Here is a 27,555-nt window from a genome sequence, read left to right on the forward strand (position 1 = left end):
CGGAAACACCACCAACTGATCCGCGCCACCAAGAAAAATGCATACAAGGACCGGCTGGACAACAACGCACACAACTGCAAGGAACTCTTCAACATCGTGAAAGAGCTCTCCAACCCCAACGCCGGAAACAACGACATCACCCCGTCGCAAGACCTCTGCAACTCCCTCGCATCCTACTTCCACAACAAAATCACGGACATACACAACAGCTTCAACAACCAACCAACGCAAGCCACAACCGCAACGACGCCACCATCCACCACCCTCCGCACCTGGACCCCGATCAGCACCGAAGACACCATCCGCACCATGAACTCCATCCATTCCGGATCTCCGACTGACCCCTGCCCTCACCACGTCTTCAACAAGGCCGACGCTGTCCTCGCACCCCACCTGCGGGACATCATCAACACCTCCTTCGACTCCGCCACCTTCCCTGAGAGCTGGAAGCACGCCGAAATCAGCGCTCTCCTCAAGAAACCCACAGCAGACCCCACCGACCTCAAGAACTACCGTCCCATCTCGCTCCTCCCGTTCCCGGCCAAAGTCATCGAGAAGACCGTCAACAAACAGCTGGCCGCCTTCCTCGAGACGAATGGATCCCTCGACCCCTCACAGTCCGGCTTCCGAGCGAACCACAGCACGGAGACCGCCCTCATCGCCGCCACCGACGACCTTCGAACTCTGATGGACAACGGAGAAACAGCGGCCCTTATCCTCCTGGACCTCTCCGCGGCTTTCGACACTGTCTGCCACAGCACCCTAGTACAGCGCCTCAGCAACATCGGAATCCAGGAGAAGGCACTGGAATGGATCACCTCCTTCCTCGACGGAAGAACACAAAGAGTCCGCCTACCACCGTACAAGTCAGAGGCCACCAAAGTCATCTGCGGCGTACCCCAAGGATCCTCGCTGAGCCCAACCCTCTTCAACGTCTACATGAGCCCCCTCGCGGCCATCGCACGCCAACACAACCTGAACATCATCTCCTACGCCGACGACACCCAGCTGATCCTCTCCCTGACCAACGACCCCGCCACCGCCAGAGCCAACCTGCACGAAGGGATGAGAGAGGTAGCCGAATGGATGACGACCAGCCGCCTGAAACTGAACTCAGACAAGACGGAGGTCCTCATCCTGGGCTCCACGCCCTCCGCCTGGGACGACTCCTGGTGGCCCCCCGCCCTGGGCACCGCACCCAAACCGACGGACCACGCACGCAACCTGGGCTTCATCCTGGACTCCTCCCTCTCCATGACCAGACAAGTCAACGCCGTCTCCTCGTCATGCTTCAACATCCTGCGCATGCTACGTAAGATCTTCCGGTGGATCCCCACCGAGACGAGGAAGACGGTCACCCAAGCCCTCGTCACCAGCTGACTGGACTACGGCAACGCCCTCTACGCCGGAACCACGGCCAAACTCCAGAAGAGACTCCAGCGGATCCAGAACGCCTCGGCGAGACTCATCCTCGACATCCCCCGACGCAGCCACATCACCGGACACCTGAGAGATCTGCACTGGCTCCCGGTCAACAAGAGAATCACCTTCCGGCTCCTCACCCACGCGCACAAAACCCTACACGACCAAGGCCCGAGCTACCTCAACAACCGGATCAGCTTCTACACTCCCAAGCGCCTCCTCAGATCAACCAACCACGCCCTCGCCGCCGTCCCCCGCATCCGAAGAGCGACAACAGGAGGAAGATCCTTCTCCTACCTGGCCGCCAAGACCTGGAACTCACTTCCGACCAATCTGCGCCTGACCCAAGACCACCTCTCCTTCAGGAAGAAGCTCAAGACCTGGCTGTTCGAGCAGTAGCGGCACCCCCCCCCCCTCCCAGCGCCTTGAGACCCTACGGGTGAGTAGTGCGCTCTACAAATGACCTGATTGATTGATTGATTGAAGAATGATTTATTGGTAATGACGTGCCGTAATCTTCTTTTCTATTTCGTGGGTTGACATTTTCGTGGTTGTACTGCAACTTCTCAAATTGCTGCAGTGTTCTCAGATTCTGGTTTTAATCTTTCTGGTTGTCATCTCTATGTAGTTTAGGTTACAGGGACACGTTGTCAGGTACACCACTCTTTGTGTAATACAGTTTGTGAAATTCCTTAGTTGCCAGGTCATTTGATTGTTAAAGAACACTGTTTTTGTTGGTTTAGTCAGGTAGCAGGCACTACAGTTACCACACGGGTAATGGCCCATTGTTGGTGCTATAGTACCCTGTAAACCCATTGTAAAGTTCTGCTTGCTGTGAGGGTGTGTGTGGACCAGCATATCTTTAAGACTCTTTCCCCTCTTGTGGGAAAACATAGTGCTTGGTATTGACAAGGATCCAGTGCCAATATTCGCCAATGCTTGTCGATGAATTTTGTTACTAAATTAGATGCTATACTGAAAGTGGTGATGCATATTGGTCTTTCCTCCTTGTCTATCTGTACTGGAGGCTCCATAAGGGCTTCCCTGTTGTTATTTTGTGCCCTTTTCCTGGCCCGAGACACCATCTTTTGAGTACTTCCTAGCCTCCAGTTTGCAGGCGAGATGGTCCGCTTGGATTTTATAATCCTTTAGCTCAGAGCAGTACCTCCTTAGTCGTAACAACTGTCCGAACTGCAAGTTCTCTGTTAGGTGTCTAGGATGGAAACTGCTGTACAGCTGAAGGCCGTTTTTAGCAGTGGGCTTCTCATGTGTAATGGTCCACAACTATGTTTAAATCTAGGAACACCAATTATTTTTTACTCATGGTGCTGGTGAATTTCAGGAACTCATTCTATGTATTCGCTAAGTTAAAAATGTTGCTGCTGTAACTTCGCTTCCCTCACAAATCACCAATACATCATTGATATATCTTTTCCATAACTCTATATGTTTCAAAGAAGAGTTATGGGGAACAAGGATGCTCTGTGTTGCTGAATAGTGCACATAGAGACCAGCTGCATTTGGAACAAAGGTGCTTCCCATACTGGTCCCGGGCCATTGTAGATATAATGTGTCCTCGAAACTGAAAACATTCTGGGTTAAAGCCCACTTACAACAGTCCATCACCACATTCCTGGGTGTCTGAAAACCCTATTCTTCTTCGAAGAGTACTCCTTCGATTATGTTCAGGGTTTCTCCCTGTGGGAGACTTGTGTAAAGGCTTTAAATATCTAAACCCCTAAGGATGTGTATGTCTGGATTGTATTGTGTGTCCTTTAGAAGACTGAGTACTGCCTTCGTGTCCTTCAGGTATGTGTCGGTCTTTTGGACAATAGGTCTTAGGAAAGCGTCCGCAAACCTGGAAAGAGGTTCCAGGATTTAACCTATCCATGACATTTTTGATTGACTGGGTGGATTCTCCAACGTTTTGTGGATTTTGGGGATAGTATGAAAATAAGGGGTGACTGGGTTCTTATTATTTAGAAATTCCCCATCCTTCCGCATGATCCAGTCATGTGCCAGGGCCTGTTCAGTCATACTTGTAATCTGTTGTCATATAGTTACTGCTTATCTATATACTGTGTTAAGTTAGCACGAGCTTATTAAATGTTTAAACGCCATTTTTTCCTTTTGCTGCTTCTGCACACAACACTTAATTGTTGATTTAGCTTTCAACCTACAAGAGCGTTGTGATTTACATGAGAATAATATGTTATTGCTCTGATATCAGCTTTGCTTAGTAAACTATGTCTGTACAGAGAGTGCTGAAGCTTCAAGGATATCTCGACACAGAATTGTTGTGAGGTCTGATCTCCGCACCTTCATAGACATAACATAAGTGCAGCTCCTGCCAAATTCTGGCTTTAGGCGCATTTTATATTGCTTTGCTTACAGCACACATACACACTTGATGCGGTTCGCATGCAGAGAGAGCTGGTGGAAGCTGATGTGATCTCTTCATACTAGGATCTTGAGGTATGGGCCCGCCCTGCTAAAACCCAAAGAGACCTTCTTAGATATTTATATAATATGCTAGTTAGGGAGGGTGAGAAATAGGTGGTGTTAGCCCTTATTCATTACAGCATCTTAGTATGCTGTCACCATTTGCTTTTTATGGAGTAGTAACTATGCTAATAACTTTGCTTCTGATAATATGTTTCCTTGTATTATCTAAGATTCTGCGTTTGAGAAAACGGCATTAGTAAATAGATATTTCAAATGTGCACGTGTCCTCATTTACTCCACGTTCTGGTTTGAAATGATTATATAACGAAAGAGTGTTCATGTGTTCCACGATGCCTGAGGTATTGTAAGTTCATGTTCTGGTTTGTCTAAACATTGGGAGTTTGTTATGACCAATGAGACACTGTAGCTAGCTCGGTAAGGGGATTTTGGGTACTGAGGTGAGTTTTGGGCCACCCTAATTCACTGAGGTACCAAATCTCTATGCACAGTTCTGTAGGAGAACGGAATCCCTGCGACACTGTATTGTGTGAAACTCCTTCGAATCTACAGTCAATTGTGTGTAGTTGCTCCAACAGTCTTAGGCACTCCTTTCTGTAGGTTTCGGTGGATTAGATGACTGTTGCTCTACTTGTATCAGCTGGCTTAATAACCATGCTGTTGTCCCTGGGAAGTTCTTGCATTGCTGTCTATTTCTCTCTCGTGGTATTATGAAAGATTCATATAGTCTTAGGGGTTATGTCCCCGATATCCTTCAGAACTTCCTTCTCGAATGCAAGAATCTCTATTGGTATAGTGGAGGTTGGTGGGATTTTACTCGTAGCCCTGTGCCTCCTATCTGTTCATCCTGTTGTGTTTTACCTTCGAAAAAGGCCTTCAGTTTGGTATTTGCTGATGAATTAATTTACTTCACAGCTAAGTTTAAACTTATCCCAACTGGCTGTAGGCACGAAACCCAAACCTTTCTCTAGTACCCTCATCTGTGGGGCTGAAAGACTTTTTCTGTGAGATTCAGCCCTGGGTTAGTCGGTGGCTCGGTCCTACGTGGTTGTTCACATCTGGGTTCATGCTCCTGGTGGTCCTTCTGGCCTGTTCTGGTGTCGGGCCCATTGGACTTGAGTTCTCTTCTTCATTCCTTGGGCATCCCTGGCATTTCCCTAAAAAAGGCCTTGGTTGGTTGTGTGTGCAATTCTGGTAATGACCTTGTTGTAGCCCCCAGCATTTTAGTGGCTGTTGGTGCATTGGTGGAGGTGGGGGCCATAGTAGTATGCCATGGGGGAGGTGCATTGTTTGATGCCCAGACCCTTCCTTGTCCAAATCCCTGACCTGCGGTTCTTCTATAGTTCCTTCTGCCCCTGTGATTCTCAGTTATGCCAGAACTTGAATCTGAGCTGCTGGATCTTGTGTCTGAGCCGTCGGTGGCAGTGTTATATCCCTGGTTCCTCCCTGATGCGACACAGTCGTCCCTAATGTAGGGGTATACCAGTTTGTGTGTAAAGTTACTGGCATCTTTGAAACATTTTGGGAGTTTGGTCTGTTTTAGTGTCGCATCAAGGTCATTCATTGTTTGATTGAGTTCGTCCAGCCTTTTCTTGAGGCTGGATGTGGACTGGTATGACTTCAAGTGCACTTCTATCGAATGAACTTCTGTTTTGAGTTCTTGTGACAGTTGGGCAGCTGTTTTTACAATTAAGACTAGCCAGTCGCTCGTACATTGCCAACAAATCAGGGACCAGTCCTTTTTGAAAGCCTTATCGTGTTGAAAGATAAATGATTCATTGCGTACTATGAAACCCCGAGGAGCTGAATACATTTTCAGGTACTCAGTCATCCTTAAGCCATGTATCATGGTCTTGATCCGAGTTTTTGGTCAGTTCATCCCAGTTAATGTTGTCTGTACCTGTTTCTTAGTTATTCGTCCCTTCAAAAATTGTGGCTAGGATTCTCCCCACTTCCTCATCCGATAAAGTAAGACCCGGACCTTAGCCATTCTGGTCTAGTGATTGGGCTAGTGTCTAGTATGTGGTGTGAGGTACCCAAACATGAGAGTGGGTGCGCAAGTAACGATTTATTTAGAGAGAACTCCCACAGCCGTGCGCTGTCTATATATTTATCAAAACAAATGTGAAGTGGGAGGATATACTGGGTACGTCCTCAAAATCAAATTTAAAACACAAAACAAGAACCCAGCTATGCAGAGGAGACTATCCCTTCACTGGAGAAAACAGATTTTTCTTGTAAACCCCTCACCCACCAGGGTTACCCCTTGGTGGAATGCTTCATCATCGGGTCCATCCTATTCTGCTACAGAGCAGGGCGTGCTGCAACCTACGGACTACATGGGAGCACTTAGGTGACTATACAATGATAAGAGAGATGGTATTAAGAAATAGGAGTGGGGGATTTTGTGCTTGAGTGTATCTTAAAAATACCTGCCTAGTAGGTGTATCCTATTTATAGCTGGGTTATTTTGTGTTTTGTTAATTCAGCTAGTCAAACATGCTCCATTATTAATGGTTTTGGAGACCCTGTATTTTACCACAGGGTGTGATCCTGTTAACCTACTAGTCGAAATCTAGTGAGGTATCCGAAGGCAACCTCTGTTAGAAAAATCTTCTAGTGATTTAAGGAGTGAGGATTATTATTGCTCTCTAGACAGATCTTATTTTTATAAATCGTTGATCCATTACCACCCTCCCCCCCTCCAACTCCTGCTTGGGTGGTCTTTGGACCTTCGACATTTCTATTCTGAGTGATCAGATCGGTGTTAGGTATGTTTCTGAGGTGGTCTCATGAGTACGGGGAGGGACAGAACTGTGCTTTTAGTAGGAGTCCTATGGGTGACGCTAGTCTTGCCAAAGGCATATCGCCCACTGCATGCCTAAGAGCTCGGATGTTGTGCGGCCCCTATCCGAGGCTATTTCCCTGCTGAGGGCTACCTGTTTTAATATTACTCCTCCTGCACATCACCCCAGTTGTTCTTGCAATGCCGTGTAAAGTTTATTATCGATATAGGTGCGTGCAAATGTAGGAAGAGGGGGTGTATTGTCATTTGGTGCTGCTGGTGCTTGCTAAGTGCTCCCTGGACACCATCTTAACCCCTTCCATGCTCATGACGAGCTCAGCTCGTCATGCAGCACAGTGCTCCTGTGCTCATGACGAGCTGAGCTTGTCATGACCACACCCGTTTTTATTGCTGTCCAGCACAGCAGGGGAATCGCTCTAGCAGCGATGCGGTTAAGCCTGTGCATCTCCCTACTCCCAGCACATGCTGTGTAATGTGGCCCTCCCTGGTGGTCTCAGATACCTAGTTTTGCTGATCTCGACCCTGCCTTTTATCTGGAATCTTCCTCTTAGGCTGATTTCCTGCTGTTTTACTTTTAGTTTTGGGTGTTTTCTTTGAGCCATACCATTCATTGTTTCCCTTCCCCCACGAGGAGAGGGTCCGAGGGTGCTCAGTAGTTCTTTCCCCTCCCCTATACTGCCCCTGTGGGGTCGGCAGTTACGGCCAACTGTTTCCTGGATGGTGCCTGCAAGGTTGGAGCAATGTGAGCGGACTATGCATGAAGAGGGTTGAACCTGGAAGTGGGTGCACCCAGTGCCCTGCGACCCATCTGAAACAGTGATACAGACTTGGAGGCTTCCATCCCTGCCACCACCCTCTCCCTCAGGTCACACCCCACCTTGAAAGGCTCAGTGAGCCCTCGACTGGAGTTTCAAGCTAGTCATTGTGCTGAGGTAGAGTGAACAAAATTCTTAAGCCCAAAAAATCGGCCTTTTCACAAAAATGGGAGTAGCTCTACAATTTCACATTGCAGCAGGGTGCAGAATGCCTGGAAGACGATTCTCACCGATGGAGCCAACGTACACTCCTAGTTGCTATGGGACATAGACTAACTCTGGGCTCAAAAGGCTATTTTAATGGGGCCTCCCAAAAAGCCTGGAAAATCTGCACAGATGATCGAAAAAGAAAACAAACAGGACTGTCTGGGAAAATCTGAGACATCTGGTCACCCAACACCAACGCTTATTTACTACTGCATTATGGGGGGCTGTGGAGTTTTAAGATCGTACCATGGTGCAAAAAGAACATTGGTTCCCGTCACCAAGGGTGGCTTCGTTCATCGCTGAAAGTGAGGCCTCCATTGCTCGGGAGGCTTTTGAAGCATTTTCAGGGGTGCCTCCTTGTTGGGACTACACGCATAAAGGAAGAGTTGATGGTGGTCATGATGCCCGGGAATGGGGATCTTTTGACTTTATAATCAGAGTGCATCCCATTAGACTTTGGCTGCGTGACCTGGGTGTTAGCTTTTTAAAACAGTCTTCTTTCCGGTGCCCTCATCAGATTGCCCTGCCCATGGGGTGTAGCCGATGAACCCCGCCCTGGGGGATCAGCAGCAAAGTGTTGCCTAATTTCAGTAGGCGCTTTAGGTAACCTGATTATTCTGTGCTTACACGGACTCACCGTCGATGCTGAACCTAGTGTTGACACATGTTTGACAACGCCCACACCAACCCTGAATTACTGGAAGCAGGTAAAAATCTTTGGGACCCCCAATGCTGTGTGTAGCCCATTCTGGTCTGAAATAGGGGGAAGGTGGATGCTGTTTATCTTTACTATCGGAGGTGAACTACCGGGGGTTGGTAGTATTATTATTATTTCCTGTCTTTATTTACTGAGGGGGCTATTTTCTCCAGTCTTATATCTTTTATAGATTCACATGCTTGCATCTTCCCCGTCGGCATGGTGAGAGTCCCACGGTAACAGTGTGGCAGTGGTTCATTGCTAAATCTATCATCTGTTCTGGTTCTTTTTCATTTCTTATCAATCGTACTCATGCCCCATGCTAAGTATACTAAGGAATCTACACCCTTGGTTTAGGGATCCTGCCACATGCCTGGTAACCTAGATGTCTGTAGTCAGAGTAAAAGCTGCTCATATTTAACAGAGAATGTATGATTTGCTAATGTCTGTATGTTTTACTTATTATGTTTCATATATAGTGGCGAGATGGTATAAGGCTGCTCCCGGTGATCCAGCCTTTTTAACCTCCCACCCTACGCCGGACAGCTTGGTGGTTCAAGCTTCTTGTTCAACAAAGCAGTCGGCTAGTTTGTTCCCCATCACTGAGTGGTATAGTGACTCAAAAAAACTAGATCAATCTGCCAAGAAAGTTTTCTCCTCTGCGAGCATGGCCTTGAAGTCTACAAATCCCACATGCCTGTTGGGGAGGTATATTCATGCCTTAATGAATTCTGCTAAACAGGTGGCTCCTAACCTGACATAGGATGATCGTGGTCCCTTCTTGAAGGTGTTGGCAGATACGCAAGCAGCAGCATGTCAGGTGATCCAGTCTGGGCTAGATACGGCAGACTCTGTTGTCAGAGTGATGGTTTCCTCTGTGGCTACCAGGAGGTATGCCTGGCTCAGGTCTTCAGGGTTCTCTCCCGATGTGCAGATCTCTCTTCTTGATCTGCCTTTCAATGGGTCCAGGCTTTTTAGAACGAAAGCGGACTCAGCTCTACAACGCTTCAAGGACAGTAGGGCTACTGTGAGACTGGGCTTGCAGTTTCAGCCTAGAGGTTATGGATTCATGGGGTTTTGAGGTTTTGGAAAGGTGGCTTCCTTTCGAGGCCATCAACAGCCTCAGCAGCAGTAAAACCCTTTGTACAAGTCGTACAGAGAAAAGGGTAGAGGCCGCCTGCAGGAGCCTCCCGGCAACAGTTGTTCTCTTCCTCTCCTGGCCCCACCACTGGTAATGTAGGAAAGCAGCTCTCGATCCCCCATCTTGGAGCATACTGGTCTCGTAGGAGGCCGGATGTCCCATTTTCTACAAAATTGGAAATTTGTTACACCATATCTTTGAGTTTTGACTCTTGTAGGAAATGAGTACGCCCTTTCTTTCCTAGAGTTTCCACCTCCTCGTCAGGGCTGGTGTTCAGAGGACCATCTTCTGCTCCTGTAGCAAGAGGTTCTGGCTTTGTTACAGAAAGTTTTGATAGAGGTGGTTTCTGAACAGGAGCGGGGTCAGGGTTACTACTCCCGGTATTTCCTGATCCCCAAGAAGGACGGTCGTTTGAGGATTTTGAACTTTTATCTCAGGCAGGAAATGTTCATGATGCTTACCATAGCTCAGGTTCTTCTGGCGCTGCAACAGGAAGACTGGATGGTGTTGATTGATTTGTAGAATGCATATGTTCATCTTCCCATCCTGAAGTCGCATCGGAAGTATCTTCGTTTTACGGTGGGGTCTCAACATTACCAGTTTGTGGTCCTCCCGTTGGGGCTTACATCTGCACCACAGGTCTTCAGAAAGGTGATGGCGATGATAGCAGCCCTCTCAGAAGGTCGAGGATTTCAGTTTTCCCCTATCTGGACGACTGGCTGCTCAAGGCAAAGTCACCAGAGTTGGTGCTGCACTATGTGCAAGTAATATTAAGATGTTGTTCGACCTGGGTTTCTCGAAACATGTACCCAAATCTCACCTGGTGCATTCTCAGCGCAACCAGTTCATAGGGACAGTACTGGACACTACTGTGTGTCGAGCTTTCCCGCCTCCGCAGAGGATTCTCAACATTCAGAGAATTATTTCTTTGCTTTATGATGGAGCGGTTGTTCCTATGCCTGCTTGGTCTGTTCACTTCCTGCATACTGTTGGTCACCCATGCACGCTGGCACATGAGGGTACTCCAGTGGTGCCTCCGGAGGCAGTGGTAAATGCAAAAACAACAGTTGATGTACAGAATGAAGAACAATGTCATACATTCACACCAGTACAGAGATCTGGGCCTAAATCCATTGTTTTTTTTGTCACCACACCACCCCAGGTCCCTGGACCGGAATCAAGCATCCTAGGACCGGTTACTGGCTATCAGACGTCTTCAGCCAGGATAGCTTGACTCCAGTGACATGGAGAGCACAGGACTCACGTCTGAGCATACCCGTCCCAATCGGGGTGATAAATTCAAAAACAACAGTTGATGGACAGAATGCAGAACAATGTCATACATTCACCCCAGTACAGAGATCTGGGCCTAAATCCATCGTTTTTTTGCTCACCACACCACCCCAGTTCAGACATGGCCATATGCAAATCAGTTTTGACCCTGTGCCTCATGGGAACAGTCCAGCCCGAACTGCCAAGACATGTCTTCCCTCGACCAGAATCAAGCATCAGTGGAGGCAGTGGTATCAGCACAATGGAGATCTCCGGGAGATGGTCAGAATCTCCAGAGACACTTTAGAGGAGCTGTCTTGGTGGAGTGTTTTGGACAACCTGTCTCAAGGGAAGCCTTTCCAGCCTCCTCCTCCGGTGACCACAGTGATCACGGATGCCTCCACTCTAGGGTGGGGAGCACATCCGGGGGATTTGGAGGTCAAGGGTCTTTGGTCTCCAGAGGAAAGGTTGCTATCCATCAACCTTCTAGAATTGCGGACAATATGTTTGGCTCTCAAGGCCTTCCTTCCCTCCCTTCACGGTCAGTCAGTCCAATTCCTGACAGACAGCACCACAGCGATGTGGTATATCAACAAGCAGGGAGGGGTAGGGTTGTATCGTTTCTGCAGACAGGTTCTGCGGCTCTGGTCCTGGGTTCAGGGACACCACATTTGCGTAGTTGCAAATCATCTGGCCGGAGTGTTGAACGTGCATGCGGACAGACTCAGTCGGCAATACTCAGCCGACCTCGAGTGGAGGCTTCACCCGGAGGTGATTTGCCGCACCTTCAGTTTGTGTTGGTCTCCTCAGGTGGACCTATTTGCCACTCACGAGAACATGCGCTGCCTGTTGTTCTGCAGTTTTCAGTATCCGATGCAGGGAGCATTGGGGGATGTGTTGCAACTGGATTGGAGCTTTCTGCTTCTTTGCTCATTTCCTCCCATACCCTTGATTCCTCGGGTTCTGAGGGAGAGTCGCCAAGACCAGGCCCAAGTTATACTGATTGCCCCAAATTGCCCAAGAAGGGTGTGGTGCACAGATCTTCTTCACCTCTCATCACACCCTCCGCTCCATCTCCCTCTCAGGGAAAATCTCCTCTCGCAGTCGCAGGGGCAGGTTCTACACCCCCACCTCCAGAGCCTGCACCATCATGCCTGGAGATTAAATGGGGCAACCCGAGCTCTTTCTCTCTCCCACTGATGTGGTGGATGTTATTTTATTGTACAGCAGACACTCCACCAAATCTATCTATTCCTCTAGATGGGCCAGGTTTGTGAAGTGGTCTGGAGAGAGGTCCATTGATACTTTGAAGGCCCCTTTATCTGATGTACTTGGTTTTTCGTTTTTCCTTGGCCCAGCAAGGTTGTGCTGTGGTGACGGTTAAAGGCTACTTGTTGGCCTTGTCGGTCTTCCTTTGTTTGCCGGACCAGCTTCTTTATTTAAGTCCCCCATTGTTATAAGGTTTATTGAGGGGCTCACCAATAGGTTTCCTCCCACTCCTTTCATAATGCATTGGTGGGATTTGAATTTAGCTCTTACATTTTGGATGGGGTCTCCTTTTAAGCCTCTTCATATGTGCCCTTTGAGGCTGCTTTCATTTAGGACTATTTTTCTGGTGGCCATCACCTCAACCAGGAGAGTAAGTGAACTGCAGGCTCTTAGTTTTAAGCCTCCTTTATTACTATCCAAGCAGACAAAATAGTTCTTAGGACCAGGGCTGCTTTCCTGCTTAATTGTGGTTTCTCCTTTCCACCTGGGACAGTCTTTCACATTTCCTACCTTCTATCCTCCCGCTCACCCTTCCAAGGAGGAGGAGAGACTTCTCCGCCTGGACCCTCTGAGGGCGGTCAGCTTCTGTCTGGACAGAACCAGAGACTTGAGGTTGGACGACCAGCTCTTCGCTGGCTTTGTGGGGAAGATGAAGGGCAAAGTCATCCATAAGAGAACTGTTAGAATTAAAGATGACAGGAACCAAGGTATGTAATTACGCTTTATTGGCCATCAACTCTCCTCACTGACAATAAGCCAACATTCTAAAGTGAGCTTCAGGTGGGGGAAACCAACAGGGAAGAAAAGGGGGGAGACAGAATGTACCATTACAGTAAAAAGGAGGATGTGACACACTTCCCTTCCTAAATGACCTTAAACAAAGTTGAACAAGGTGGCAAGATAATGCGGTAACACATCGTCCGGCAGAACTGCGCAGAAAGAAAGGTATGTAGAGTACAAGACAAAAGGCAACCCATATCACATCTGTGACTTTACATTTTTGTCACAGCTCCACCATTGTCCATTATCAAGATGAACAACATTGTTGAGAGCCTTAACTACTCTGCAGGGAAGATAGAATTTACTTTGACTAGGCCCTTCCCTATTACTTCTCTAAAGTTGCACTATATCACCTACTTTCCAGTTGGAGATTTTTACACCATTTTTCTGGTGGTCATAACACTGTTTATATTTGGCTTGGTGTTGGTCGATCTCCTTAGTAATCTCTTCCTGATTGAGATAACTGGTCTTTGATCCTTCCAGCCAACTGGGATTAAACTATGTGCACGGCTCTCTCCTGCGGAGGGAGACAAAAGGGGAAACTCCTGTCACTTTGTTAGGTGATGTATGGTACACCCATAAACACTTACGAAGAGAAGCCGTTATCCGTTACTAATGTAGAGGGTAAACCTTCCTCAGAAAACACTCCCTTGATGAACTCTATAACAATTTTTGTGGTGATGTAATGCACAAATTTCTGCTTGATCCAATGTGAAGTGTAGTCAATTAAAACTAACATGAATCTCTATTGTATTCCTAAGTTGTGCATCGGCGAAATAAAGTCCATGTCTGATTTGCTCCATGGTTTAGTTGGTATCTTGACAGGAGATAGTGGAGTTTTACATAAGGCTTTTGATTTATCGCTCTTGGCACACGTTACACAGTCCTTAACCAGTTGCTCTGCCATGTTGTCCATTTTCGGGAACCAAAAATTTGCCCTCACTCTACTTTTGGTGGCGCTCTGTCCCAGATGACCTTCATGCGCCAAGTCTACGATTCTTTTCCTCAGGCCTTTAGGAGGTACTACTCTATTTTGGCGATATACTCTGTTCCCAATGATACTTAGTTCATTTCTTACTTCCCAAAATTCCGTGATTCCTTTTTTGAGATTACTTCTCTTGCTGGGGCACCCTTCTCTCATGATGTTTTTTAATGTGTCCATTTCTGAGTCTTCTCTCATACACTTTTCCCATTCCTGTTCAGTGATGGCGGGTTCATCCATCATCATAATGGGACTGTCAAGTAATTCTTCTGTTTCTTCATTTTGTACCAGCGTCCTCAATAGGAATTCAGCAATCGTATTTTATTTTCCTTGTACGTACTCCACTAGAATCCACTTGCTTATGCATGGAGTACAATTTTCTAGCCCTTTCACTGTAAAGATGAAGGTAAGAGGCTTGTGTTCTGTCGGAATAGTAAAATTCAACCCCCACAAAAAGAATTTGAAGTGCCTCACCGCCCAGAAACAGGCCTGGGCCTCCCTTTCAATTACAGAGTAATTGCGTTCCGAAATCATTCGACACCTGGAAGCGAAGGCAATGACCTTTTCCTCCTTCCCTTCCTTCTGTACTAGGGTGGCTCCCAGACCCTTGTCTGAAGCTTCTGTGGTGAGGATGGTTTTCCTTCTGGGGTCGAATACTCCTAAGGCCGGCGAGTTAACCGGTTCTTCCTTAAGGGCATCCGCTACTCTCTCATGCTCTTCATTCCATGTGAAATCTTTGCTCTTCTTTAGGAGATCCCTCATAGGTTCACCTTTAGTAGCAAAGTTGTCGATGTATTTTGACATATACTCCATGAGCCCTAACAAGGACTTAAGTTCTTCTTTATTTCTCGGGTATGGGGCGTCCTTTACAGCTCTAATCACGCTACCTTTGGGTCTGAATCCTTCTTCAGAGAAGGAACGTCCTAAATAATCGACAGGCAAAACTCTTATCTTGCATTTGCTCCTCTTCACCGTTAATCCAGCATCCATCAGTTTCTTGAAGACAAGTCTAAGGGAGTAGTCGTGTTACTCCACATCCCGGCCATATACCAGTATGTCGTCCTGAAAACACATAGTACGAACCACCCCTTTCAGGATTTGTTGCATAATTTCTGAAAGACCACTGCCGCCGACGCTAATCCGAACGGCATCCTTTTGAACATGAATGCCCCTTGAGGAGTTATGAAGGTGGTGAGTGGCCTGGATTTGGGGTTGAGGTCTACCTGGTGGTAAGCCATTGACAAGTCTATTACACTAAAATACTTTGCCTGGCCCATGGTGCTGAGCATCTCATTGATATTTGGTAGGGGGTCTCTTTCTACCCAAATATTCTCATTGAGGCTGCATAAGTCCACACACAACCGAATACCTTTGCCGTTAGCCTTAGCCGCGATCACAACTGGGGCAAACCATTCAGAACAACTTATGGGTTGAATTATGCCCATGTCGCACAGCTTACGCAACTCTATTTCCAAAGGTTCCTTCATTTGATGTGGTACAGGCCGTAGCTTGTGGACAACAGCTTTTGCCTTGGACTTTAACTTAAGTCTATGTTGGAAGTCATGTAAACAGTCCAACTCTACCTGGAACAGCTTCTTGAATTCCTCGCAAATGGTATCACCCCCTTGAGTCTCTTCTTTGAGTAGGACTTGCCCTGCACTGTTGGGGTCTAAGATTATGCCTAACTCTTTTTGATGCTGCCATCCTAGTAGATTGGACCCAGATTCTACAATATATACTTTCCCGTAGGCTCTCCTACCCTTGAACTGTATGTGCATTTCCTTCATCCCAATGAGAGGTACAGGTTCTTTACTATATCCTGTGGGAGAAATATCTGGTTTATCCAAAGAGCTCTTAGTCTGACCTTCTAGAGTCTGAACGGGGAACATGAATCTGCAAACATGGTTATGCTTTTGTTGTTGAGTAACAAATCACACTTAGGATAAATGGAATTCACAGAATTTGTATCACCTTTAAGTTGCAATACATATTTCTCCCCATGGGACACTATGCATTTTATTTCCTTGTTCGAAATCCTTTCTACCTGCCTCTCACTATCTTTGGGGTGAGGTTCACCTTCCCTGCATACTCTTGCGAAATGCCCTCTCCTATTGCATTTCTTACAGGTAACAGATCTGGCAATGGAAGTAATTAGCAAAATGATTATTGCTGCTACATCTGTAACACTAAAGACTCTTTTCTCTGTTGGTTACTTTGCTGCTTATATTCTCTTTATGTCTTACTTTGCACACATCACTCTTCTCCTCCTCCTTAATACTAGCAACAACCTCAGCATGTGGTTTCCTTTCCTTTATACAGGTAGCTATGTGCTCTACTGATTTTGCAATATCTACTGCTTCTCTTAATCCAGGGTTCTTCGCTAAAACTTTCTCCTGAATGTGGGTATTATTTGTAAAACGCACCAGTTGATCTCTTAAAAGAGAATCAGTGAGATTGCCAAATTCGCACAACTGCGTGAGGCCCCACAATGCTGCAATGTAATTAGAAACCGATTCCTGTTTGCCTTGGACTCTATTAAAAAACTTGTGTCGTTCTACCACTACATTAACTTTATCACCAAAATGTTTCTCTAATTTCCCCATAGTCCCTGCAAACACATCCACCCCTTCCCCAATCTCCTCCTCTTCTTCTGGTTCTGGCAACGTCTTATACATTTTTTGTCCATGCACCCCCAAATTGTGGAGAAGGATGTGTTGTTTGCACACAGAGCTAAAACATTTGCCTCCAAAAACTATGAGATAAGATTCGGACAACTTCACCCACTCCTTCCAACAAATTTCAGGTTTGCCAATTTCATTTAAAAAGGAGGGAGGTTGGCTCATGCCAGCCGCTGCCATGACAGAAGAATGTACATAACACTGTGGCAGCAAGCAAAAGTTGAAGAGGGGTGCTATGCACAGTCAGTGCTAACTAAAGGAAGGTAAAAGACTACAAACATGGAATAGAGATACTACAGTTAATTTTCCCAGGGTGTACAAAGCTGAAGAGAATTATCAAAACAGGGTATCCTTCCAACAGTATTGCCCTCAAGAATTAAAAATGTCAACTTTGAGGATTACAACTGAAGTTTGCATAAAAATACCCCAGCAGGCTGAACCACAAGTGTGTACCAAGTATTATTCTAATCTAACTGAACAGTAAATAACATTGCATAATCCTTCGCTGTGTGCAAATAACTGTCAAGTACTTCAACAACTGTGCAGGATAAAGCCGTGGAAACTTTGAAGAGCACAGTCACAAAGGCAGAGGATGCTACTAGGCGCTAAACTAGGTTGCCTCCCACCTTAGAGAAATGAAGCGGCGATCTGTACAACTGTGCAGGATATAGCCGGGGAAACTTTGAAGAGCACAGTCACAAAGGCAGAGGACGCTGCTAGGCGCTAAACTATGGAGCCTCCCACCTTAGAGAAATGAAGTGGCGATCAGTCCACCCTGAGTTCACCAGGCATGATGTTGAAGTTCCTTGATAGAGGCCCTGACAGGAGCAAAGATTTCTAGACGAATCGGCCATCTGCTCACCAGGAGTTCACTCAGGACAAAGCGGTAGGGCACCTGACAGGAACCAGGATAATTAATTCCCCCCTCAGGAACCAGTCACCCGACGTACTCCGACCTCCGGAGCGCTGAGCAGTGGCTGAACTACAAGGACGGCCCAAGGAAGTTGATGCACCGGCAATTCCTTACAGAACACAAGTGAGGCAGCTCTTAGATGTTTGCACGCCGGACGCGTACGCTGACAGAAATGTTTAAACGGCGGCCCTTAGAGGATGGCACGCCGGCTGGATCCGTCGTAGTACTTTGTTTGGCTGACACTTCACTCGCGGGATACAAACTGAGGGTGATGAAGTGTCTGGATGGAAGTAATCCTGCTGAACGAGACTGGAATTCCAGGAGATCACGAAGGTACTGGATGAGAAGGATGTTCGTCAAGATTACTGTGTGCTACGATATACAGTTGGAGACTCCTCGATCACCCTTTGCTGTCAGCCAAGAGAAGGATATGCTCCGGACCCGCAAGCTAATATGTTACTGCACAGTTCATACTGGTAAGAAACAGTACCTGATGGGCGACTTGCTGTGCTGTAATGCTGGATACAAGAAGATGCACGTCCTCACTGAGTTTGTTCTTCGCTATTACAATCTTCTTTCCAAAAGAATCCTTGGACTGGAATGGAGAGAGTTTTCAAAGGGGAGACGGCCAACTTCCCCCTGTGCATCCTCGTCACCAGTGTTAGAATTAAAGATGACAGGAACCAAGGTATGTAAGTACACGTTATTGGCCATCCGCTCTCCTGACTGACAATAAGCCAACATTCCAAAGTGAGCTTCAGGTGGGGGAAACCAACATGGAAGAAGAGGGAGGGAAGACGGAATGTACCATTACAGTAAAAAGGAGGATGTAACAAGAACGCTGTCCAGGTAGATCATCTTGTGTATCAAGATATGCTACGCCCTGGCCAAGAAGGAACCTCCTGGAGTTATCAGAGCTCATTATACTAGAGCAAAGTCTTCCACATATCCTTTGGCTAGATGTGTCCCTGTAGTCGACATTTGTAAGGCTGCAACATGGGCCTCCCTCCACACGTTTGCGAAGCATTATTGCTTGGATTCTGAGGCGAGGAGGGATGACCATTTTGCATGGTCTGTGCTGCAGGACTTTTTGGTATAAGTAGATGGACACTCTCCTCCGGGAACGAAACTGCTGTGGGATTCAATTCAAAAGGTGAAGAATCCACAGAAGAACAAGTTGCTTACCTTTGGTAACGATTTTTCTGGTGAATACAGTACCTGCCTGGGGATTGCTCACTGACCCACCCTCCTCCCCGTTGTCCACCTTCATAAACCAAAGAAAAATGTATTGTTTGACATGGTTGTTTTCCTATGTCTTTTGATTGCCATACTGTTGGTTCTTAGGAAATGCTTTGTTTCTTTAGCGTTTCCTCTTTATCTATATACTGTGTGTATTTGTGTATATATTGTTTGCTGTGTATACTCCAATTATGTTGTCGGTCCACCCGTTCGTCTCAAAGGCACAGAAAAACTAGGTGGGTGTGAGGGACCTAAAGGGTGTAGATATGTGGAATGTGGGTCACAAGACCGTGTAAGGATTAAAACAGGAATTAGAAGTCCCGGCAACTTCTGGGGTAGGTCCACCGATGGTCCCGCGGTGAGAACACAACACTGTACTACAAGGTGTTTTACATGCCGGCATTCGATGTTGTGAGCCACCAACCCAACTAGGGTTGGCTGACCATATTTACAGGTACCACACTTAGGGTGCTGTTTGTGGTCTATCATCGTTACCTAACTAGACAACCACAAGTAGTGTAGATAAACTGTTTTTTTGTCCTGAAGAATTGCTGTCCAATTGACACGATGGCAAGAAACATGTCGACCACTTTTTAGAGCACGATATCCTGTAGCATTATAACAGGGGCACGCCACATCTTTATTTTTAATCAGGTTAGAAGCCATTTTCATTAAAATTGTCTTGATTGGACTACTAATTCCTGATTTAATCCTTATACAGTCTAGTGACCCACATTCCACCATCTACACCCTTTAGGTCCCTCACACCCACTGCACCAAACGGCATGTGATAAAAGATCTCCGCCAAAGAGCCCCTCATAGGCTGCCCGTCAGGTATTGCAGCACCAACCTGCCGAGAAGCAAGCCCTATGATGAAGAATGACACCTAGCTGGTGGGGTGTGTGAGGGCCCTTATTCCGCAAGGAGGAATACCCCTTTCTCCTCCCACCACTTAGTGAACACTGCCTCACACTTAGCCAACGTTTCCCTTTTCTGTCATGCCTGTCAGGAACTGCATACTCATTTTGTTGGATTACCTTTGGACATGTATGCTGGACCTGTATAAAAGGTCAGTCACCCTCTTTTGGTTATATTCCCAAACAAATGTCAGGAAATGTCATATTTGTTGAGAGCATAGGACTGAGGAAATCTATTTTATGTGATGTAATTTTCTATAACGTGTACTCAAGGAGCCACTTGAGAGTTTGTGAACCTTTATAAAGATTCCCCACTCTCCCTTCTTTCACCAACCTAAAATCTCTATTATTGTTTTGAGTTCTTTGTTTTATATTTTGAATGAGCCATTACGTATCATTCAAAATTGTTGTATTTTTTTCTCGTTTCTTTCTGCAGGTTATGGGATCATTGTTCTTTCTCCTAGCCTGGATTCTTTACAAACCACCACCAGAAACCCCCCGGAGCAGCTCGGATACGTCAGATGAATCTCCCTCACCGGTCAAGAGCGACACAGATTGTGCCATTTGACACCCCCAGGCCACATACTTTGCTGGGTCACATAAACTGATGCAGTTGTTCGCCAAACTCGTGCTTCAGAAGTTGAGATCTTTCTAATGTGGGACCCATAATCCCAAGATTCCAGGTGGCCCTTCCTTACATGGATCACTTCACAACCATTGCTGCTGCTTTTCTACAGTAAAACAAGTGTTTTCCATAACACATGATTTCAGTATGTGTCAAATCAGGAAAACAAGTTTCGTTTTTCAATACAGAACACACCTGGAACAACCAGGAATAGCACAAAAATGTGTCAGTTTTTTACACACCTTCAGCTTGCATTGTTTTTTATCTCTCTTTTTTTACTTAGAAACTGCTTGCACGACTAATAATAGCACGAAGGATGTTCAGAACTGGGCGCTTCGGTAGTAAGAAGCAAAAGGGAAGTAGATAACTGTTACGCTGTCTCCATTTAACTAATCTCATTTGTAAACCTGATTCCCCCTATACAATCAACAATGAGTTCGTAGACCTAAAGAGTTTATTTACAGGGCAGGTGCCCGCCTTGCCCAAACACAAGGAGGTGTGTACATTCATGGATGACATCCACAGCAGCAGGCACTTCGAAAGGGGCCTTAATTTCCCACCCATGCATCATTACTGCTCCCTACCAGGGAATCCGAGAGGCAAGGTGCACAAGGCCATCTGGGCACGAATTTTAAAATGTGTTTTTCATACAATTTGGAGACCACTTTTCGCAAACATTGCTTATTTGAGTGACACATATATTCAAGCTTCTGGATGTCTTATGGAGTCAGCAGGTAGCATTATTGCCTTTTGTGGCTTTTTGTATTATTCATTGGATTTTAAATATCAATATTCTTAAGTGGCATTAGTAATAGTTTATACAGGAAGCCACTATATTTTTTTATGTTATTCCTTTTTCAGTTTTATTTATTCTTTGAGGCGCCTTTTTGTAAATACTTTAGACGTAAATGCGTTTTTTTAAATGCATAGACAGGTATTTAACGTACTGTTGTCAACAGCTTTGGGGCAGCGACTGGAAAATACTGTGAGTGAGGTGTCAGGCCAGTCTGCTGCCCATCGACTTCCTCCTCACGAACACACGTTTTACACAAGCGCAGTCCGTGTTGCCTTTTTGTAAGTGTTCATTGTCTTCTTTGTGCACAGATATTCGGTTCCACAACTAAGATTCAAACAGTTTACCACAAATAAGGTGTCAGTAAGGTTCACCTCTTTAAGATTTTACACACCCAGTGCTTCTCTCTTTCTAAACCAACAGGCTTCTGCTCTGCTGTGTCCTTTGGCAACAGTTTAAATGTAAAAACATACTGTCCTAGAGACTCACTGTACCAGGTATATAGTCAAGTCTCACTGGGCCTGTTAGACATACGTCTGTTGGTGCAGCCAAATTCCACGTATGTATTCCAGATTCTTTCTCACACCACCGGTTTCAGCTGCTCCCTCTTTATTTTCTCACGTTTTATCTCACTTTCTCTCTCCATCTCTATTTCCTTCTCACTCTCAACTAATCTCTTTCTCCCTCTCTCTCACTTGCACACAGCAGTGCCACGTACTCTTTACAAAGCTCCAAGTAAACGCTAGCTACCAGCACTGCGGTGCATGAATCCAATAGGTTCTCCACTAGGGGCGATAAAAGCCACGTCGAAGGTGTGGGGTAAAGAAGTAGGTGACAGTGTAGTGGCAGTAATGAGTAGTGGAGGGAAATTGACCGAAACAGACAGGTGCGTACGGTGCAAAGTGCCAAGCACCTATCTTGCAGAAGTAAAAAGCACTAATTTGGATGTGTTAAAAAAGAAAGCATGACTATATCTAGTAGCTAAAGAGGAGTTTGATCCACTTTGAGGTGACCATGAACACAGACTCGAGACATTCAGAATGTTCACAAAAAGCCATTACCGTTTGCTCCATTTTTCTTAAGAAGAATTCTGGGCATCGTTTGTGTAGGTGACTGAAATGCCGAGGCGTTTGTAGAGTTTGCAAGCTTTTTCATTCTTTCTGCAGAAGAGGTAGAGCTGTTATACAATGTTAGGTAAATTCACTAGAATATTCTGTGATACAAGTTATCTATCAACAGATCCTTCAAAAACCTTTGTGGCATAGCAAGGCAAGAAATAGTCAGTGAAATATGGGGTCTGTGTCTAGCACACACTGCAACACCAAAGTCATCAGCCGCTTGAGAGAAATCCAGATATGGCTTTGGGGAGATGCACTTGATTGAGGTCCCAGGGGTCTGAGCCCTCCAGAGTAGTGACAGTTTCTCATATAGAGGCAAAGGCCAGAGGTTAGCATAGTCAGCTACAGTCACTGCCATTTCACAGTCCTATAGGAAACGAGATAAAAAATGGTAAATGCATATCTGTAAAGTGTAGTGCAGTTGCTTGATTGGTACTATTCTTGACCAATCAGACATCTCATTAAAAAAACACACTGGCTTGTCTATGACTGTTGTGGTTTAAAAAGATAAAACTGCGGTTTGGTCATGCTTGTAAAGCATGTGTGCATTTCAAATTTGTTATTAATGTTTATTTGTTGTTGTCTTTTTAATGTTTGTTTGTCTTTTCTTTTTTCCTTCTCTTTCCTTATTACATGTTCTAGAGCTACTATTTTTCACGTTCCTTTTCAACTTTTTCTCCTCTTCCTAGTTCTTTTTTCCTTTCTATTTTACTATGGCTAATGTTCATAATGCTAAAATAATCTCTTTAAATGTCAACGGTTTGAGACATTCTGTAAATCGCACAAAGATTTTGGATTATTGACGAAGTTATAAAGCTGATATTTGCTTCGTACAGGAAACACATATTGAGGACAAAGTCTTAGAGTATATGAAAAAATGTGGGTTGATACTATTATCTCTTCTCCTGCGAAAAAGTAGAAAAAATGGTGTTGCTATTCTTTTTACAAAAAAACGACATTGTCAAATTTGAAGTAAATCATCAGATTCAGAAGGTAGATATGTAATAGGTAAAACTAAAATTCATGATTCAGTTATGTTTTTACTCAATATATATGGTCCAACTGCTGATGATCCTATGTTTTGGTCTAATCTAAATACTGAGGTACTAAAGTTAGGTAACATTCCTCTTATAGTTGGAGGCGATTTTAACCTTATATCTGATCCTTTATTCGATAGATATTTTCTTACTAAATATCGTCCTCCTAAAGCTTTTTTTACTTTTAAATCTTTTCTTAAAACTCCAAAATAGGTACATATTTGGCGATGACATTTTCCTACAGAAAAAAAGTTTACCTTTTTCTCTAACCTACATAACTCACACTCTAGACTTGATTATTTATTAATTTCCACACAACTAATTAATTCTGTAGGTACTCCTACTATTAATAATATTGATATTTCGGATCATGCCTTAAAATCCTTTGTTCTACAATATAACTAAAATTTTAAAACACAATCCAGATGGTGAATGAATACTAGTATTGTTCTTAAGGAACACAACAAATCAAAACTCCTACATGCTCTTCAAGAATATACATCCATGGTGAATAGATGGGACGTCCTTAAAGCTTACATTAGGGGTGCTTCCATTTCTCTCATGGCACATGAAAATACCTCTTTTAATGCAAGAATTAAGGAATTGGATAATCAAATTGCTAAATTTGAAAGACTTTTTCTTACTTCCAATGACCCCAATATTGGTTGAAATTGCAAAAACTTAGATATAAATTTAATTCAATCCTTAGCAGAGTAGCTGATTTTCAACACTCCAATTCCAAAGCCATATTCTGCTTTAATGCTAACAGATCTGGACGGCCTTTAACCAACTATCTACGTATTGAAAAAGATGAAACACAAATTCAATTCAGGACACCAATGGAAAAATCTCCCTATCGCAAACTGATATTGTTAATGAATTTCTAAATGATTACGCTACTCTATATAATAAACCAAACTTTGATGATTATTCTTTAATTGACTCCTTTTTATCTAAATGTGGTCTACCCAAGATTTCCCAATTAACAAAAAAATTAATAAATTTTGCCCATTACTGAAGATGAAATTCTATTAGCCATTTGGGGCCAGATGTAGGTCGCCCAATACCGGTCGGTAATGGCCGAAATTACCGAATTTCGGCCGTTACCGACCGGTATTTGGCATTTGGAATGTAGGGGCCTACTTTAAGGATTCAGTAATTTACCGAATCGGTAATTTAAGGAATCGGTAAATTACCGAATCCTGATATGTAGGGAGCACTCAAATGAGTGATTTTCCCATTTTAGGATTGTTATTAGCCACCAACTACAAGTTGGTGGTAAATAATGAAAACCTTTGAAAAAGCATATTTTTTGCTTTTCCAACAGTGCCATGTTGCAGACATACATTCCCTGTCTGCAACATGTGAACCCATACACAATTGAGGCCCATAGGAATGAATGGCAATTACCGAATCGGTAAATACCGATTCGGTAATTACCGAATGTTAACGATTCGGTAATTTTTAACCTACATACCAGTTTCCGAATTTAAAATACCGAAACGGTATAATTCGGTATTTTAGAGTCGGTAACATGGAATTACTTACATCTGGCCCTAAATCTCTTAAACAAAATAAATCCTCTGGACCAGACGGCATACCAGACAAATTTTTATAAAGAATTTCAACTACAGCTTATTCCTCATTTATTTAAATTATCTACCTTTTTTAGTTCTACAGGGGGTACTACAGGTTCTTTTACTGAAGCTTTAATTGTTGTACTGCCTAAACCTAATAAAGACCCTACACTTGTATCAAATTATCATCCTATTTCATTAATAAATCAAGATTGTAAGCTTTATTACTACTTGTTATAGAACAAGGGTCAAATTTAGCTTTACCATCAGGAGTGCTAGCATTAGATGCTGAAAAAGCTTTCGATAAAGTTAATTGGCAATTTTTATTTCGTACTTTACAAGCATTTAATTTTGGTGATTTATTTATCCTTATGATATCTGCTCTTTATTCTACTTCTACAGCTCGTTTATTTATTAATGGCCAAACCTCAAACCAATTTTCGCTTTTCAGAGGTACCAGACAGGGATGTCCTCTCTCCCCACTCCTATTTCTTCTTGTTATTGAACCTTTGCTTGTTTCCATCAGGAAATGTAAGGATATTTCTGGAATTAATATTAAGGGGGTTGCTATCAAAACGCTAGCTTATGCAGATGATGTACTTTTATTTATTAGCAATCCTTTGTCCTCATTCCCTCCTTGATTTGAGACTATATCATCTTATTCTAAGATTTCTGGGTATAAGTTAAATGCTAATAAAACAGAATGTTTTCCCATAAATATTTACTGCACCCCAGATATTACCCATTAAGGATATTATTTGGCAAAGAGATACATTTAAACATCTAGGCATTTTGTTTTCCTCTTCTCTAAAAACTACAATATCATTAAATTGTGATTCTATTTTAAGTTACATCAAGGATAAAATATCCAAATGGTCTTCACTTCATCTTTAATGTTGGTGAAAATTGGACTCCATAAAAATGACTATAGCACCAAAAAATGTTAATTCCCTAGCCGTGATTCTTACTCAATTTCCTATGAAGTTTTACAAAATTGTAGATCAACTTCTTTGGACCAATAAAGTACCTTGTATTGGTTATAAAAAACGAAAATTACCTAAATGTAATAGAGGTTTTGGGGTACCAGATTTTTTTTGTCATCATAAAGCTTTTATGTTAAAACAAAGTTCTCTTTGATTTAATCATTCTCATTTGTTTAATCCCCCCACATGGCGTCCTATAGAAAAGAGTTTAATACAACTGTTTCCTTTACCTACTTTGAAAACTATGTCCAATAAATCAATATTTTTTAATAAATCTGTTATTTTAAAATCCACTAAGTTAATATTATATGATTTCAATTTAATCTTCCAATCAGCCATGCCCTTTACTCAAGATATGTCATCATGGTATAATCGAGCATAAAAGTTTCAAAAAATGTTAGATTTTTGCACTCATGAATTAAGCTGTATTTTTTACCTCAAAGATGTTTACTATAATAACGCATTTATTTCTTTTGATGTTTTACGGACAAAATTTACCTTCCTCTGATTTCCTCAAATATTACATTTTATTTTAATTATATATTAGATTCATTTCCTCATAATATACCTTCTAATGCTGAATCAGATTTTTTATATTCAAACTGTATCCACTTTATCTCATGGTGTTTTAATATTGTATAAAAAGATGATTGCAATTCAAGGTAACAACATTAATGTGATTTCAACATTCTGGAATAACGAGCTTTCAATCTCATTATCTCATGAAACATGGAAAACTATTTGGCTTAAAAATATTTCAGGACGGTTACTTGTTTCGCTTTATCAAACAAATTCATATATTTGATATAATTGTTTATGGTCTCCATTGAGATTGTTTCAAGCTAAACTTCTTCCGACTTCAAATCGTAATTTACGTACTGGTTCGTTAAAACACATGCTTTTTTAATGTCCTTCTGTTTTTAAATTTTGGTCTGAAGTATCAGATGTTATAAAAAAATACTTAATATTCACGATTATTTATCATTTAATTTGTTAATTTGTAAATCTGTTGTTCTTTCTAAAAAATTACTTGACTTAGAAGGTAAACATTTTAATTTCATGTCATCTGCAGCTTTAAAATCCATTACTGCATGTTGGAAAGATGTTTCATTATTATCTGTGCATGTTTGGTTTTCATGGGTTATTTTCACTAGAAGAGGAGCCCACTTATCTTTGAATGGTAAACTTATTAATAATTACCTATCTTCTTAAAATGTATTTTTCTCTAATTATTTATTAATATTATAACCTAGTTTCTATTTGTTAGTAGCTCTATTTTAATGAGTATTAATAACATATTTATATTTGTTTCCTCTCATTCCCTTTTAATGTTCTGTAATACTATATTATAGTATATTGTACCTGTTGAATTTTATTGATATTAACAATATCCATATGTTTTATTGGGTATTTTCAGTGCTATTTTTTGTATTGTCGGTTGTTTAATATAAAATTTAATAAACTATTTTGAACACACAAAAAAATAGAACTAAAGCTATGCTAGATATTTGTCTCAAGTCAAGATTGAGGATTCACTTGCCCCCAGCCCTGTGTCACACATCCAACCAGCGTACATCAAATCTCTTGCATAAGGGAAGTGAGAGATCATCCCCTTGCTTTGTGGAAACCATGTAAATGGCAACATTTAGGGCCAGATGTAGGACACCAAATATCGGCCGTTACCGACTGGTATTTGGTGTTTGACATGTAGGGGGCCTTACATTTACAGAATCGGTATATTTACCGATTCGGTAAATTTACCGATTCTGTAACATACTGAATCGGTAAATATACCGAATCGGTAAATCCATATGTAGGTGG

At 43.5% G+C, this 27,555-nt stretch overlaps 1 protein-coding gene across 1 annotated transcript in view; it reads left to right on the top strand.

Annotated features, from left to right (window-relative positions):
- LOC144768159 (solute carrier organic anion transporter family member 4A1-like) overlaps positions 1–26,224 on the top strand; it is a 269,403-nt gene extending 243,179 nt beyond the window's left edge. The window contains exon 12 of the mRNA XM_078651609.1: positions 20,038–26,224. Within this exon, the coding sequence (XP_078507735.1) occupies positions 20,038–20,169 (132 nt within the window). The 3' untranslated portion in view covers positions 20,170–26,224. The remainder of the gene's footprint in view (positions 1–20,037) is intronic.
- The last annotated feature ends 1,331 nt before the right edge of the window (positions 26,225–27,555 follow it).

The sequence above is a fragment of the Lissotriton helveticus genome, chromosome 7 (genome assembly GCF_964261635.1).
Source record: "Lissotriton helveticus chromosome 7, aLisHel1.1, whole genome shotgun sequence".
In the NCBI taxonomy this organism is placed as follows: domain Eukaryota; kingdom Metazoa; phylum Chordata; class Amphibia; order Caudata; family Salamandridae; genus Lissotriton; species Lissotriton helveticus.